The sequence below is a fragment of the Mugil cephalus genome, chromosome 14 (genome assembly GCF_022458985.1).
Source record: "Mugil cephalus isolate CIBA_MC_2020 chromosome 14, CIBA_Mcephalus_1.1, whole genome shotgun sequence".
In the NCBI taxonomy this organism is placed as follows: domain Eukaryota; kingdom Metazoa; phylum Chordata; class Actinopteri; order Mugiliformes; family Mugilidae; genus Mugil; species Mugil cephalus.
This window is the reverse complement of record NC_061783.1, coordinates 15805399-15822361: the sequence shown is the minus strand read 5'-3', so window position 1 is coordinate 15822361 and position 16963 is coordinate 15805399. Positions and strand designations below refer to the sequence as shown.

Sequence of the window (16963 nt, the reverse complement as noted above, 5' to 3'; positions counted from 1 at the left end):
GACAGTGAACCAAGCATGTGCAGGAGCAAACGCACCTGCAAGTGGAATGTGACCATCACCAACACAGCTTTTCTTTATATACTGTGATAATTTAAGACCTCTGCTGTGGAGGTCTGTTACATAATACAGTATGTTAGCCGTAGCTAACTTGCTGTAGATGTTGTGGACAATGACAAACGATATATCTCCGAAATCAGAACCGCAACACTGAATAAAATCACGACTTTCCAGTAGTACCAGTTTTGCAATCATGCACTTATCTGTCATGTGGAGCACGGTGCGTTCCACTGACAAGACAGCGCGTGAAGACTTGAGGAATTAAGAAGCGACTGATTAAAATTGCAACTCAATACATGCATTAGAAAAAAAAAGAAAAGAAAAAGAAATGTTCAGAATTCAGAGTTCTTTTGATGAACCACGTAATTCCTTTAATGTATAAAAATAGCTGTATTTGTAAAGCAATTGCCAGCAATGATAATTTCATTATCACAAATTAAATTAAAAGCAAGACAAACAACTGCGACATGAGTTTCAACTCCTATTTCACAAATGAAGCGTCACCCAGCACAGGAAATGTGTAATGTACACGACACTATTGTTCTCTGTCTTGTTCTTACAATTATAGTATATAATATAATTATTATATACATAGTTTATAAATCACAAGTCACCTACGACGCAGCTGGAGAAAACTGCAGCAGCACATTTGGTTTCCGATGACACATGTAGGGAAATGATGATCTTATCATCGTTGGTTAAGTATACACTTTTGTGCAGTTTTGAGTTAAATTCAGGCAAGACTGTGGTTATGTTTATGTGTGTAAGGCCGACTGATGACAAACCAACAGACGTTAAACATCACTCGACGTGGATGCCACATCATTTTGAAAATGTGGTGGCGCAGTACCCCGCAAAAAAAATAAAATCAAATAAAATAAAAGAAGTGTCCAGGAATGGAAATAGTTTTGTTTATCACACCTCCTGTTAATCAACAGTGAAGCACGGTCAGTGTTACAAATTTTACAACAGCGACTACTGTTACAAATTCATTTCAAATGGGACACGGGAGCTGCTCTTTGCCCTCATGAGGACAAGCTATATTCGGAGTCTTTCATCTGAAGTAAGTTAAATTTACTCCTTTCACACGGTGCCAAATAAAACAAACAAACAAAACAAAAAAAGCACTCATCTCAGGTGTAACACGCAATAATTGGCATCACAAGGCTGCTGATGGAATAAGGGTTTTCAAGTACGACTTTTATAAATAAAATCACAACTCTGTTGATGTGTAACATTTCCTTTTCATCATCCCAAAGTGCAGTTGTATCAAATCAAATTCAGCTCAAATATATGTTTCCTGTTAACCTTTGTATAAAAAAAAATTTTAAAAAATGTAATAAAATGCATCTTTAAGTCTCTCAAACTTTAAAAGTTCACTCGCTATCTACTTAAAGGTGCAACTAGGAGAACGACATCCTTCCTCAATAAATATTGGTCAATCAGGCTGTAGCATATTCTACATGCAACTACGTCTGTTGTTAAAACTGTATAGATCGAAACAATGATGTGCTGAGAGGAAAATAAATAAACCCGCTGCATACAGTATGATAATGCAAAATGGTTCAGTTTGGCACATTGTGTCAGATCACATGCTACAATCAGTCAGCTCAAATAATACATTTCATCTTTCCGAAAAGACATTCTTTATAATCTCGGTGACATTTCTCGATCTGCACCAGAACAGCAACTAGCAATTACTTTAAAATTAAAGCTGCCGATTACTTTTTCAGTTCGTTTAGTTTTTTGTTTTAAAAAATGCGGGATACTGGTAGAAAGGTTAACAATGAGTTACTGGAGAACAGGTCTGTTTGCTAACATTTTTACATCCAACTGACGGACTTTAAACTTTACCAAGAATTTCCTCACATTCAGAAAAGAGACAGTGTTGTTGTTGTTTTTGTTTTTTTCTTCAATGAAGAGGCAAAATATTCCTATAATGCGACTGTCAGGGCTACGGTCAATGATATGAATAAATACAAAACAGGGCACGCACAGCTTTAACACATTACATGTGTAAAAGGACTTCCAACACATTTTAACTTAGTGTATACAAAAGCAAGACTTTTACAGACATACAGTTTCTGGTAATATAGTGCAATGGTGTCATAAAAAAAAAAAAAAAAAAAACTAAAACATGCTGGATATTCAGGGGTTAATCAGTCTCTGCATTTCTCCTCCTCCGCTGGCTCTGCAAACGTTGCGCTTATGTAATCAGGTCTGCCCACTGCCTCTAAAAAGCAAGGTCAGCCCAGGCCAGCTAAGGTGAGTTACTTCTCGTAGTGGTGTTGCTTGAGGACACCGAACTGTCCTGAGTAGATAAACTGCCACATGGCGAAGGCGGAGAGATCTCGTGTTGTTGTCCCTGATTCTCGCTTTCTCTCTCACCGCATAAACACGCCGGCCTGCTCCAAGAGCACGTCCTGTCTGTAAACCCGTGTCCGATCGTGCAGCTGTCCACGGTCGGTTCGGCCGTTTCCTCCGCTGGAATTTTCTGTTTTTTCGGGGACCCGGGTAGACACGCGGAGGCGGTGTCGAGCGAGGGCGTAACGTGGCCGTCGCCGCCGCTCTTTCCACGTTGGTGGTTACTATGCTTGGTCGTGTGATCGGGGTCTAACCAGCTCATTTTTCTTTTCTGCAATAGGAAGAAGGTAAAACCAGTTGAGCAAATAGAACAAGTCAGAGGAGTTCAAACACACAAACTCAGTATCATCTTTATCTCGCTGTTACAAATCTGCCCTGCCAATCTTTAAAACAATACAGCTTTTGCTTTCACATTTTTATTGCGTTTTTGTTTTACACCCTTGGGTCATGAAAGCCACGGTTTGATTAATGCACACTTGCGAAACCGCTGAAGATCCAGACAGACGCTCACCTTGACCGGGATGTGGAGCTGATTCTGGCGCCAGTGCGGCGTGAATCTCGGAGCGGTGCTCTGTTTTGGCGCGTCGACGGTCACATGAGGGAACCATGTTTTGAGCAGCATCTCGATCTGCAGCACATTGTGAAGATATTTCTCACTGCGGGGGAAAAAAAGGAGTAAGAATTAACGACAATGAAAGCACCCCTCTAGTTCACTACCATTTATGTTAGATGTGCTTCATATTGTGTAAAATGTCTTATGTCGGCCATACCCCATTTCAGGTTTCTGTAAAACTCCCAGGATTCTTTGTAGTCTGTCTATGGCGACGCTCTGCTGGAAACTGGTCAAACCTGTACACATAGAACATCCAAAAATTAATAGAGACAGGCGTAGTGGTTTTATTTCAAGGTAGGACACAATGAATTGTGATCATTTACATATTGCGCATCCACATACCTCGCTCAAATCGCCCACTCTTTAATCCATGTAGGAGCTCAAGCAGCGGATGGATATATCTGTGCAAATCGGCACACTGAAAAAAAGAAAGACAAGTTTTGACAACTGATCTGCTATTTGACGGACGAAAACGAGCCAGCTGCCACTTTCAGGATGCTCACCTTCTGAGCGAATGCCAAGTCCCCGGCTGTCGCTGACGATGACAGTAACGTGGCGGCTCCGGCGGGTGAGGACGGGTCGGTGTGTTTTCCTATGTCAGAGCAACGTTCAGACTGGTCACGTTTAGACCTCGAGTGATCGGGATGAGTTGGAAAATCAAGGCCAGAAAGTCTGTCACCAACCGAGCCACACTTCCTTGTTCCGCTGTCCTCGCCCTCTGAGAAGATGTCTGCCTCGTCCTCGGTTTGCTCACTTTCGCTGAGGAGGAAGCTCGAGGTGGAGGGCAGCGAGTCGTAAGAAGGCCATTTGGAAGAACAGCCCAGTGAATTCATCTGTTGGAGACAAGGACGTTCAATTGACATTGTTTTGAACTGATACATGATACAGCTACGGTTATGTGTTATATTACAAATATACTGCATATTTGTTTGTGTCCCTAAGTATCACCTTTAAGAAATTCCTTATTTTTTTCTTGAGAGCATTTAATGCAATCTGATTTAGGCTAAATAAAAGGTACATTTAGATTAGATTAGATAGATACTTTACTAATCCCAGTATTTTCTTAATTTGTAGTTCAAAGGATATTGATACATGATAGACAAAAGAACATCAGCATTGTTGATTTCATAGAACAAAGGGGCTTGTATTATATTACTTATCCAACTAATTGTGTGACATGACAATACAAAGACCTTATTATATAGCATTTCTACATAAAGAAACTGTTTACATCAGTTTCCTGTCGCACAGATGTTGTCAAGAGATGCCAGTGTTGTGTTTAACAGGTCTGCACAAGCTCGATATAATCAAGGTAAGAAATAAGCCAATGATCAACTTTGATAGATTATCACGCTGCGTGAAAGTACACAAGGTACCAGCACTTACACGTTAAGTAAGTCAGGTCGTGCAGTGCCAAGTCCACGAGTGCCATGAACACACACTGTAATCAGAGCAGTTCCCTTTAAAAAAAAAAAAATCCACCGCCCGTAGCTGTGTTTGGTTTCAGTGAACAGGTTTTAGCTGGAGACGGTCTTAGTTTGGAGAAACATCTTGGAAATTACTGTAGTAGTGTTACAAACACGATACCCTGATAGTTACTCAGCTGGGTGGCGAAGGCACACGGGACAAAATAAAAACTAAATTTATTTTATTTTATTTAAACGGGGTTTCTAGTCAGAAAATAACGTCTAACGTCTAAAACTAATAGACTTAGACTTACATATGCTCTAATGATCTACAAGGGAAATTGCTCGGTCATAGGAGCTTAGTTGCACATAAAAGAAACATCCTTAAGTACATAATTAGCATATGACCAAGTGTGTTGACAGCATCAGGTTGTGATCAGACCGTCCCAGCTGGGGATAGGCCAGTGGGACTGTTTCCATCCTTTCAATTATTTCCAGAGTTTACACTTCTCAAATTACTTAAATAAATATATATATATATATATTTTAGCCCATGTGCACAATAGTTAAAAAAAAAAAATAAAAAATTAAGTCTTTTAACGATCTTTTTTTTAATCCAAAGTGTGCAATTGTTTTTATCCCCAATACTGTATTAATATGTTTATTTATTTATACTTATTTATTTATTTTTTACGTATGATACGCTGTGTGGACTTTCTCTTGTTTTATTACTGCGATGGTGCGTGAAGTAGTGCCGCTGTAGCACTAGAATTTCCTTTTGAAGCATTGACAAAGTATTTTTGTAGATAAAATAAGGGGAAATATATCTTACCTTATGGTGAAAGCAGAGATAGATTCCCAAATTTAAAAAACGCTGTTTAAACTGTACGAACAAATTACGGCTCTATTTGTGAGCTCGGCTCCGTGTCCTGTTATCCAGCTCAGTCCTCCTTGGTCACTTGTGTCTCCGCTCCTCTTTCGCCTACAGTCCTAGGCAAGTCTCCTGCAACCTGGACAAACAGTACCCTCAGAGCTACTATACACGTGCGGAGGAGCTGGGACGGAGCCACGATTGGCCGAGGAGACGCTCGCTCTTTCGTCACTGGCTCGGACGCTCGACCAATCAGCGGCGTCGGACGCCGGGATTGGACGGCGCGCGTGTACGTCTCCGGCGAATGCACGTGTGGGTGGTGTGGCGTTGAGAAGACGAGGAACAGCACGCGGCAGCGGGCGTGTGCTCAGACATTTCTATATCGGGTCGCATGTGCAGCCTTCTAATAAATATAAAGGAACAACAGTTTCAGGAAAACAATGATTACACCACTTTTTTTTTTCACAGAGCCTGTTTCTCAACGACTGAGTATGATAATATGACTGATGGAATGTAAACACAACAAATCAAGTAACATACAAAATGATGTGAATGTATTAGTGATGTGACGTATGTAACTCGCAAGTTTGTTAGAAGCGCTACTGAAAAACAAACACATTCTAACATCGCTGTCCTGAAGTGCACCAGCCTTCGGGACTGTTATGTGCTTATGTTGTGCTTTATGTCTAAAGAAAGGTGATAATCCAACTGTATTTTAATACAGGCTGTACTGCGTGGTGCCGTCGTCCAGTGACTAAAATAGGGTTGTCAAAATAGTAGAAGCAAACTGCGGCCTTCAGAATTAAAACACAGTTGAATCAACAGCTCTCTCAGTTTCTTAAAACAATACAATAACTACATATGTATATGTGTATGTATATATACATATATATAATGCATTTGTTTTCACTCTTGCAAAGAACAGGTGAGTGTGCCTATGATAGTTTCTAAGAAATGCTAGAAGCCCTACTTTTCATTATCGTTAAACGTGGGTAAGACAGACATGATTATGAAATACAGCATCACAGCCTAATTAAAGCTTAGAGAGAGAGAGAGAGGAGGGGGGAGGTGGGGTTGTTGGGGGGGGGGGGGCAGTCTTACATAATTACATAAGTTATAAGCTGGAGGAATGAGTCTTCTCTTGTTGTATGCAAAATCCTGCTACCTGCAGGAGGACACTGTGACTGCCCTGTACAACCCCCCCCCCCCCCCCCCCCCCCCCCCCCCCCCCCATAACAAAAATTAAGATGACAATGGTAATAATGATTAACTGCGATTTAACATTAGGGAACATATGGCAGGTGTGGCAGCATGAAAAGGAACAGGGAGTGTATCTGAGTCCATGGCAGAGAGAGGGAGAGAGAGAGAGAGAGATGCGTGGTATTCAGTTACATTAGATGCTGCCACGAATCTGGGCGTGAATGAGAGAAAGTCTCCGCTCAGGCATCTGTCATGACTGGTATTAAACTTAATTATAGTCCAAACAATGGCCATGAAACACAATTAACCGCACAGTCGTCTCGTAAAAACAGGTTCCCAAATGTTCCATGTCAGAACATTTAGTTCCAGATTTGGTTATTTTCTTGGTAGTTTGATTGCGAAACCGATCTTGTAGCCAGGCAAACGGTGCAGAGGAACACTGATAAAGAAACTATGCAAACAATAGTGGCTATTACGGACAGTTATATATGTATGCAGGCTGGTTCTACCTTGTGATTCTAAGATAACGATCATCGTGCTCATGTGACATCTTCTGTTGACTATTCTGTTAAGTTTACACGCAGGCTTTTATATTTTTTGGGTTGAGAACCTGTCTTACAAAATAAACAGGGGATCTAAGGTAATTAGCATGCAGGATATGAAGGCAAAAATCAGAATATGTGCTCATTGTTATGAGCAGTTGGTATCACAAGATGTAGACACTATGTTATTTTTTCTAAGCAGCCCTATGAATGGATACGGACTGAAAACGTGTGCAGTTTTGCTTTCCCTGCAGGTGACGTTTGTCAGATATAAAGAAAGTGGCAGCATGTGTACTTTGGGCACGGGCCAATAAAAACATTTGTACATTTCACAAGAGCTGCACCGCCTATACTATGAGCTCAACTTAAACGAACTAAACCTTACGTGACCCCTTCCCTAGTAAAAACAAAAACAAACCGTAAGAGTTTGGACGACCCGATCACTTATTACTTTATACCGTTGAATAATTCATGTATGAAGGTTCTCAGGTCTTTAAGGGTGAAAAACACGTTCCCACACTCATTCATGATTTGGAGCCATGCAGACTGGTTAGTTTTTAATGGATTTGCCTCTGCTGCCAAAATACAGTGGAAATGGGTTTACACAACAGCAACAAATGTTTTAATGGAAACTATTTCTTTATCACCAGTTAAAGGTCCTTACTGATAAAATGCTTTTTCTGGAGAGACATGTTCCAGTATTTAAAACAAAAAACTGTTAACATTAGTTACACTGTAGGGAGTAAATAAATGTAAAACTACACAAGCTACTACGGATATTTTTTTATGATTTGAGCCTCTAAGAGGTAGCAGTGTGGTCATCCTGTTTTGTTGTAAATAGGTCATCTATGGTACTGCCACACACGGCCTGATGCCACTGGACAGGATATCGACATGACCTGGTAACCTCTCAGACAAGTGAACGCGGAGATAATGTTTAACTTTCCCAGTGTGACTGAAGTGAAAGCAAGCGCACACATTAAAGCCCCCTGCAGTGAAAGCTCGGAGTCTCACAGATGCGCATCTGCCGGTGTGTCTTGCTTATGTCGGCTTGCGGGAGGTAACCGACATCATCTGCGGACATTAACGTCACGCTGTGCAGAAGTGACCTTGAATTAATTTACAGCAAATTGCTGCTGAGCCAAGACCCAATTCACACAAAAAACATCTCCAGCAAACGGGGTCACTTCCAGTCTTTTATGTGGACAAAATATTGCCTACACGTCATCCTGCACAGTCGTGTTTACAGTATATCCCAGAACGTCTTTGTTGTCTAAATAAAAATGCACTGTCATTAATATATCAGGAATATTCAAAACATTATGGATGCAGATTTTAGGAACATTTCCTTCCTTTTTACAGCCAAACAAAGTATTCTGATTCCCCCCTCCCCCATGTCCCTCCAGACGATGTGTTTAGCCTCTTCCACTTAGCAGGGCCCGCCTCGAACAATCCAAACATCCTTTTCCAACACACTCCATCTCCTTAGCGGCCGAGCCAGGGATCCTCTCTGTTTGTCCTGGAGATGAAGGCAATTCGTCTGGCCATTTCCGTGTTGTATATGCGCTTGCATTTCTCAAAGTTCTTCCGCAGTCGCTCTCTGCAGGGCTTCTCGAAGTAGCGTTTGCGCTTCACTGTGTCAACAATCCCCTCCTGAGTCAGGACCCTGGAGCATAAAGAATAGACTATAAGTGAACAGGTGAGAATTCAAGGCGCTAGTCTGTTCTACAGGTAAACTGAACAGAGTGGTGGAAGTGACACGGTTCAGTCCTTCCAAACCTACATGATCCTAAAAATGTTTAATACATATTTAAACATAAAATAAATTTGTCTGCATTTATAAACAGTTTCATAAAGAAGCAAAGTATATTCAACAAACTGCTTAAATTTAACAACAATTATGGTGGAAAGAATCCATCAGAGGAATTTCTTTAGCAAAGTATATTAAATACAAGGGATACTTTTGTTATCAAGGCATTTTAAAAACACATTTAAAAAATATTTATGACTTAAAACGTAAGTACAGTAAAGCAGGAAACATTGCCAACTTAAGTGTTCACAATAACCTGACAACCTGAAGGCAAACACGCATAACCTGTATACTTAAAAATAATCTTTAGACTCTTTCATTGTGTATTTCTGAATATTAAAAGGGTATCTGGCAATGCATTTTAGTAATAAGAGCACTAAGAAGGTATGTTCATAAATAAACATAGGACACAGTACGTGTGTCGAGTAACACTGTTAAATAAGTAAAAAATAATAATAATAATTATAAAAAAAAAAACATTGACATGATCTTAAATGTTATGACAGCGTTACGAGGTCCTGTTCCTGCACCTGATTCTAATACCTGTGGGTGAAAAGGGGTACTTTAAAATAACATTCAACCACAAAACAGCACTGCTACAAATGCTGTTACTGTTCAATTATTAGCACCAAACGTGACTGACAGACTCCTTTTAAACCTGACATGTTGCTGGTACTGCACACATGGATATATTGCATCAAATATTTAACTAATTTCAACGTAAAATCTGAGCTACTTTATCTACATTAAAATATATATATCTAAAATAATTATAATAATAATCCCTAAACCCTCAAAAGAACCTAAACGTTCGTCTGCGTCCACTGCGCAGCCGCAACTGTTTGACATTGAGCGGAAGGCTAACGCTGACTTAGCTAACGTTAGCTTGCCCCTGCGGAAATAACAACAAACCTCATAATATATACATATACGTTATATTTAATTATATGACACTGACCTGTTTAAACTTTTGTACGCCGCATCGATGTTGCCGTCCTGAACCATCACCGTCCGCGCCAAGAAGCGAAGGTGCCTCGCCATGTTGAGACCGGTGCTCCGTCAATTGTCATCCGGCTTCAAAACGCCAAAGTACACAGGGTTCCGGACACAAGAAATAAAAGAAACGCTAGGTGTCGCTTTTACCCAACTATTATAAATGATCACCTGCACTGTTGTGAGGTTTTTCCCCCAAATAGTTTTTATAGTAACATTTATGTCAAATTTTAAATTATATTCACAGATAGGTTGTATTTTTACACAATTCTTAGTAGAATAAAATGCTCTACTAACCTTTCTTTAAAGTTCATTAGATGAAAGATTAAAACCTTAAAATGTCTGAGCAGCTTAACCTTCAGCTTATTTATTTTTTAATTATTATTATTATTTCTCCAACATTATTGTTATTGTTTGCATTTCTTGTTCATATTCTTCTGTATTTTTTGCAACCTGACAGGGTCTGTCACTTGGACAGAAATAAATAAATGTACTGCGTGTGAACTGGAACGACTGAAAGAAAAAAGATGCAAACAAACCTCCGGGTCCCTTCAGCACAGGGGACCAAAGTGCACTCATTATATTCCGCATAAATGGTGATAATTTTCAGGGGAAACACAGATTTACGTGTGTGTTGTCATAGCAGCAGGGACAGAAGTGTTCAGCGTTAATCTTTCATCAGGGCCATTCTCCTCTTTTTCTTCTCGTCCCTGAGCTGCTGTTGTCCTCTGTGTGTCTCAGCCCGAGGTCAGCCAGCGGTGAGTGCTTGAGTGGAAGGTAAGTCTAATTTGCATTCAAAAGTGCTTTTATGTGCCCTTTCTCTGCCTGAAATGGGCGATGAGGTTAATCCCCCTGTTTCTGTAACCCTATAGCGTACTGGATCTGCGTGGTGCCACAGGGAGGAATGCTTAGACGACCTGCACAGATAACATCATGACTCCTTTTGTTGGGTGAATTCAGTGCATCGTGTTTCCAGAGGCATCCCTTCTGATCCAGACCTGATGAAATATTCTTGGCAGCGAGTGTACAGTGTGAAAGAGAATAGCATATAGACATTTGTTTTATTCCCCCTTGGATCAAAAACAACCCACTGACAATACTTTTTCAATAACAAATGAACAATTACAGTTCATTCCACTTGTTGCTATGACAACCTCAGTTGGCAGTGACATTGTTAGATCCGCTGTTTTGTCAGATATGACCAAGCAAACCATTTTATAAGAACCTTGGTGTTCTACTATTTGCAATTACTCAATTTTATAGCAGTTTTGTGACCTTAGTACTGAACTGCTTTTATGTGCTGATACTTATAATTCAATTATACGCCCATTTTTTCAAACTTGATTTTCAGGGTGTGACGTTCACTGTGGCCTTTGTATTAATCAAGCATCAGTCCTGATCCAAACAAAATTCAGGTTGTCTTAGCATAGAAACACAGTATTCATTATATTATGCAAAGATCGCACGGCCCTGAATTTGTCATTGTTATTTGTGCTGAAGTGCGTCATATAATGAAAAAGATAAACCTAAACATGACTGACCGCATTCTTGGTAATTAGTTAACAAGGCAGGTAAAGGTGTTTAAAGGTACTGTACGTCAGTGAGAACGGAATCAGGTCAACTTGTACGTATGTTCCCAAATGCAAGGAATTTGTCTAGACATAGAAAGTAAATAAGAAACATGTGTATGAAAAATACACACATGTACAACAAAAATTTAAAAGCAAACCCTGTGTATATATATACAGGGTTTGTTTTTGAATAGCAATGTGAATAAACCTGAATAAACCTAGATGAAGATGAAGCAACTGTATGTATTTAGAATGGCAGTATGTGCCATGTCCATGAAATGTTAATTTTATAGACGATGCTGGTGGTACTTTTCCCGGATGGATGCCTCCAGCTGGATATCTTATCTTTGGCTCTTTCATTACCAGCTTCCCCACCTACCTCCCCCAACTAAACACTTTAAACCTGATATCTGATTTCACATTCCACTTCTTAAAAAAAAAAAAAAAAAAAACGTATCTGGAAGTTTTTAAATTATTTTCAAATCATATCAAATAAAACCTTTCACTCATTGCCATTATCTGCTTTCCTGAACTTCTTGTCAAATAGTTGGGTCTAACTCGCACCTTCCTCAGAAAAACAATTAGCACTGCGCCTTAATATCCGAGCTAATCATCAACATCAAAGCACTTACTGGAAGAGCGTTTTCCAGCTCGTATTCAAATCTTTCACCGTGCTGACAGAGGCGGAGGGGTAAAAAGGGGGGAAAGCCCCTCCCTGCCACCAGCCTCCGCATTGGCTGGACCGGCCTCAGATCCGGGGCGAGCTGTCAGCCAATGAACGGAGGCGCAGATGCAGGCGGAGGAGACGACCTCGCGAGCCGGTTAACGGGAGAGAGGGAGGCACAGATACCGAGCGGATAGGAGGCGGCTGCAGCGAGGATCAGCTTCTAATCTGCAAGAAAATAATAATAATAATAATAAAACAATTTAAAAAAAAATCTCTGCAACTGCGTGCACTGAAATGGAGAATAAAGTGACAGATTTCTCAGGAAAGTGGAAAATGAAGTCCTCGGAAAACTTTGAGGAACTTTTGAAAGCGCTGGGTGAGTGAATGAGTTTAAACTTTTTTTTAATTAATTAATTTACTTATCTTATTTTTTTTTTCTTTAAAAATATATATATATATTTTAAAAAAAAGCACAAATATATTCCGTTTCCACTTTAAGATAAAAGAAATACTTGCTGACACGTCTCAATCTTTGATGTCATGTATTGTTTTCTGGTTTATTCATCAACCTTTAGGTCTTTTGTTGAAATGCAAAAAGGGGGGGAAAGGAAGGAAGAGGGCTTCATCTCCCTTACAAAGACTTGTCAGTCATTTTGTCAATGGCACATGGAAATCCACAGGAGTCAATTGGAGGACCAAAGTGGTCTGAAGTGGCTCTCGCTGCAGCTTAACTGCCTCGCTCCTCTCCTGCTAACATGTTCCTGCTTTGCACATTACCTGTTTTAAGCTACAGGCTGGCTGTGCAGTACCTGCTTTTAAGTCCTCTTTTTGCAGAGAGCGGTAGTGAGAGGTCAGACGTGGGGCATCCAGTGGCATCCATTAAAAATCTGAAGACAAATAGCCTGCGGAGGAATGTTAGATTAGACTCATCTGAAGCGGGTCCTCCTCATGCGGTTGTAATTAGAGCCAGTGTAAACGGAACTAAGCCTTGACATGGGCCCCAGCAGCCAGCCAGCTCTGAGACTGACTTTCCTTCACTGCCTGGGGCCCCTCCGACCCAATCTGTGTGTGTGTGTTGCTTCTATTAGTACCACTGCATGAGCAAATATGGTCTGATCTGAATCTGTCTTGATCGCTCTGAGGCCGGTCCAGCTCACATGAATAATGGCAAAAACCTAAAGGGGCTGCAGGGAGTTTCTATGTATTCTCCATCACATTTCCACTAACGGACATTATGCCACTCCTGCAGCGTTGTATATTTTGCATGTCAGTGAGTTGGCCAAATGTTCTTATGTTCATACCGTGCTGTGGGAAGCCTCTGTGTACTTTTTTCTTGCTGTTTTGCAAATCCACGGATAGAGTATGAATGTGGGCCTGCAAGGCACAGGCACCCGGGTTCAGTGCTGTTGTTTCAAAGTACCGTTTGAGACAAGAAAAAATAGGAAAGAGGGGACAAAAATAAAAAGAGGCACAAAATTACTAAACGATGACCAAATAGGGACGTATACAGATAAAAATGGGCAAGGAGCCAATTATCACCAGTTAACACGGTTGACATTTGATTATTTTATGGACAAGTTTATGGATGATTTCAATTTGTCACACAGGCGTCCTCTTGCAAAATCAAACCAAAACATTTGCAGATGTGAGACCACGTCTGGTATTGTCTGAAATAAGGCTGTGCGGATTAACAAGCTCCACACCAGCTTCAGAGCGTAATGACTGAATATTAATTTCGCTGCGCCTTTAAAAATGTCACAGTAATTAGTGGTTTTAAAGGGCCGTACATAGCAGCGGTTTTGTTCGCCGTTTCCCATTAAGCGAAAGGCCGCATGTGCTCTGCATTACTGGCAACCGTGTTCCTGACGCACACACACCACACGTTTTTGGACTGATGTCTTTGAAAAGTCAGCATGCATGCACAGACTTGAAGCTTACAAAGTCATCGCAGTGCATTGCCTTGTTATTCTATTGTGTTGCAAGACAGCAGATTTGTTGGGGAAATGTTTAAGCTGCCAAAAGAAACATTGCATTCATAACCTTTGTTATGGATGAAATAAAGACAGACAATAGACTAAGATGGCTGCTTTTGAGTCACAGTATTAGCTCGCTGAACACCCAGCGAGCACATTTATTTTCCAAAGAGTCTCCACTTACAGCTTTACTACCTCGTAATAATGATATAAACTACCTAAAGTAAACACAATAGCTCTTCACATTGATTTCCATCCAAGGTTTAGATGATAGAGATTAAAGTAGAGATTAAAATGCGTTGTTTGGGATATAACACTCAAAACCACTGGTATGCACAGCTGTGATTACATTCATTCCACTCTCTGCAAACCACCGCACCACAAGCTGCCACTTTGACATTAATGCTGGTTGTGTGTGTGTGTGTGTGTGTCCAGGTGTGAATGTGTTCCTGAGGAAGATTGCGGTGGCAGCCGCCTCCAGCCCCGCGGTGGAGATCTCCCAGCAGGGAGAGAGTCTGTCCATCAAGACGTCCACCAGCGTCCGCACCACCAACGTCTCCTTCACCGTGGGGCAGTCCTTCAGCGAGGCCACGGTGGACGGACGACCCTGCACGGTACGCATTGAGACATTCCTGTGTAATGTCAGCACATTTACCAGGATACCAGGATTTAGCCAAGGACAGCAAAACTAGCCACAAATGAAACATCTGGGAATAATTTCAGAGAAACTCCAGTGCCGGTGATAATACCGAGTTCTGTTCTTCATTTATGCATGCTGAGTGAGTGATGAAGGACGTATTTCGTGGCAGGTCGTAAAAATGTTCTGACATGCAGCGATTTCAGATCCAGTTATGACCAAAGCCAAACTTTGCCAATAACGTTGCTTTCCAAAGCACTTACACCGGCGTCGGCTATTAACCGTGCTCTTGCGTGAATCCCTGCAGAGCTTTCCTAAGTGGGAAACCGACAGAAAGATCAGCTGCGAGCAGACTTTACAGAAAGGTGACGGGCCGAAGACGGCGTGGACCCGAGAGCTGACCAATGACGGAGAGCTCATACTGGTAATTATCTCGTGTACAGCGGCAACACCCAACTTTATAGAAAGTTTTAAACGATTTTGAAGCGCAGAAGATTAAGATGAATGTAGCCTGGCAGCTTTTGGGTAATAATTTAGATGATTTATAGTCCATAAAATAGTTTTAAGCTCATGTTTAGTTTCCAGGTTGTAACATTTCCAGATATGCCGCTATGAAGTGGCAGCTGTGACCTAGTAGTTGAGAGAAGTGGACAAGCTCAAATCTTCTCTACTTGAAACGCCCTGTGGCAAAAAACAGTGGAAATTCCTTCTAGGTGTACATATATACTTAGCTAATAAATATGATTTACATTATGACAGTTTTATGAGACTAGTCTGTGAGCAAAAGGCTAACATTAGCATGCTAACATGCTCACGGTGACACCAATGATGGAGGTTTAATGTTCACCAGTTTAGTTTAGCTTCTATAACCACCATCTATAACTATTACAACTAAGTAAAACAGCACTTTATTTACCTAATTTCAAATAACCCAACCAAAAATGTGTCTATATGTGTTCTTTGTTGTCTGCTTTAAATATGTATCACAGCAAAAGTCCAGGACTGGGATTATTTTAATGGTATTGGAATGATACAATCATGTGACTGGATTAAATAACTGGAAAACCGGATGCAAAAATTCACATGAACACATCTCCTTGGTCCTGAACAACTCAGAAATTCAATTTGCAGAAATCCGCAGATGCAGAAACATGGAAGACTTAATCACCCCCAACCCAAATTTGGCAGAAGGAACATTTTTGACACATGAGTGCTGCATGCCTATCTCTCAGCTTCTGAGCAAATACAGACCTTATGTTCGAAATCAATCACTGCACGTCGTGACTGCCCCGATCCGTTTCCTTTGCTGTTTGGTGTCACATAAATACTGGAAAGAACCAGCAATGAGTTGCTGAAACACTTTTAAACCATTCAAATAAACACATTTCGTTTTATAGCGTTCATGCTGCCTCCACTGAAAAGCACATGAGCAAATTAAAGTTGGACAAACGGCCTCAGAAAACGAGGCCGTCCAAGGAGCGCGTGAATGTGCTCTAATGCAGGAACACCTCCAAGTGTGATGCCGCATGAATGAAGCATTAGTACGTAAAACCACAAGTGACAGCCTCTTACTGTGATGGAAAAGTTAGGAAAAGTGAGAAGGATTCTTCTTCTCAGTTCCAGGAACTGAATAGTTGAAAGAAGAAAGCAGTTGGCTGAGTGTCTAACAACGTCTCTTACAATAAAAATCTCTTTTTCTCCTCCAGAGTGACTTTCTGCCTCCAAATCCAACTGACTTGAATTGGACACTTTCTTACCAATTAAAAGCAAGAGGCAAAACTAGCGACGTGACAAAATACCACAACCTGGCAAACAAAGTTCTCAGCCATTTCTTGTAAATTAAAATAAGTGTTTTGCTGATTTTTAGTGACAGCCCTCTGTGAAGGTTGTCTCATCGCGAATGAAAAGTTAAACCCGCCCTTTTGTCGCTGCTTTCTTTCAGACAATGACTGCCGGTGATGTTGTCTGCACCAGAGTTTATGAGAGGGAATGAGGAAATTTGTCATACAATACTGTCTGGTTTACATTTACTCGCCTTGTTTTCTTCATCTTTGTCCTCCTCCCCGGGTCGTGTCTCGCTCAAAGGGTGCACTGTGCTGAAAGTGGCTTCAGTCGGTACATTAGCTGCCTTTATAACAGCAAACCTTCATGTATCATATGTTTCACACATTCCTTTTTTTTAAAAAAAAAACAAAACAAAACACTTTGTTGTAGTGTCTAAATCCTTTTTAAAAATGTTAAATAAACTGTTTTATATAA

General features: G+C 40.7%; 3 protein-coding genes across 3 annotated transcripts; 1 reads left to right on the top strand and 2 right to left on the bottom strand.

Moving 5' to 3' along the window:
- Positions 1–405: 405 nt before the first annotated feature.
- ciarta (circadian associated repressor of transcription a) lies at positions 406–5473 on the bottom strand. Its single transcript, XM_047604838.1, has 6 exons — positions 5273–5473; positions 3538–3867; positions 3377–3452; positions 3192–3270; positions 2933–3077; positions 406–2692 (listed from the first exon to the last, which is right to left on the bottom strand). The coding sequence occupies exons 2-6, from the start codon at positions 3865–3867 to the stop codon at positions 2318–2320; spliced, it is 1005 nt and encodes a 334-aa protein (XP_047460794.1). The 5' UTR covers positions 5273–5473; the 3' UTR covers positions 406–2317.
- Positions 5474–7576: 2103 nt separating this feature from the next.
- Positions 7577–9952, bottom strand: mrps21 (mitochondrial ribosomal protein S21). Its single transcript, XM_047606023.1, has 2 exons — positions 9822–9952; positions 7577–8719 (listed from the first exon to the last, which is right to left on the bottom strand). The coding sequence occupies exons 1-2, from the start codon at positions 9902–9904 to the stop codon at positions 8539–8541; spliced, it is 264 nt and encodes an 87-aa protein (XP_047461979.1). The 5' UTR covers positions 9905–9952; the 3' UTR covers positions 7577–8538.
- Positions 9953–12241: 2289 nt separating this feature from the next.
- Positions 12242–16963, top strand: crabp2b (cellular retinoic acid binding protein 2, b). Its single transcript, XM_047605603.1, has 4 exons — positions 12242–12470; positions 14503–14681; positions 15012–15128; positions 16647–16963. Exons 1-4 carry the CDS (start codon positions 12389–12391, stop codon positions 16695–16697), a joined length of 429 nt encoding a protein of 142 aa, XP_047461559.1. The 5' UTR covers positions 12242–12388; the 3' UTR covers positions 16698–16963.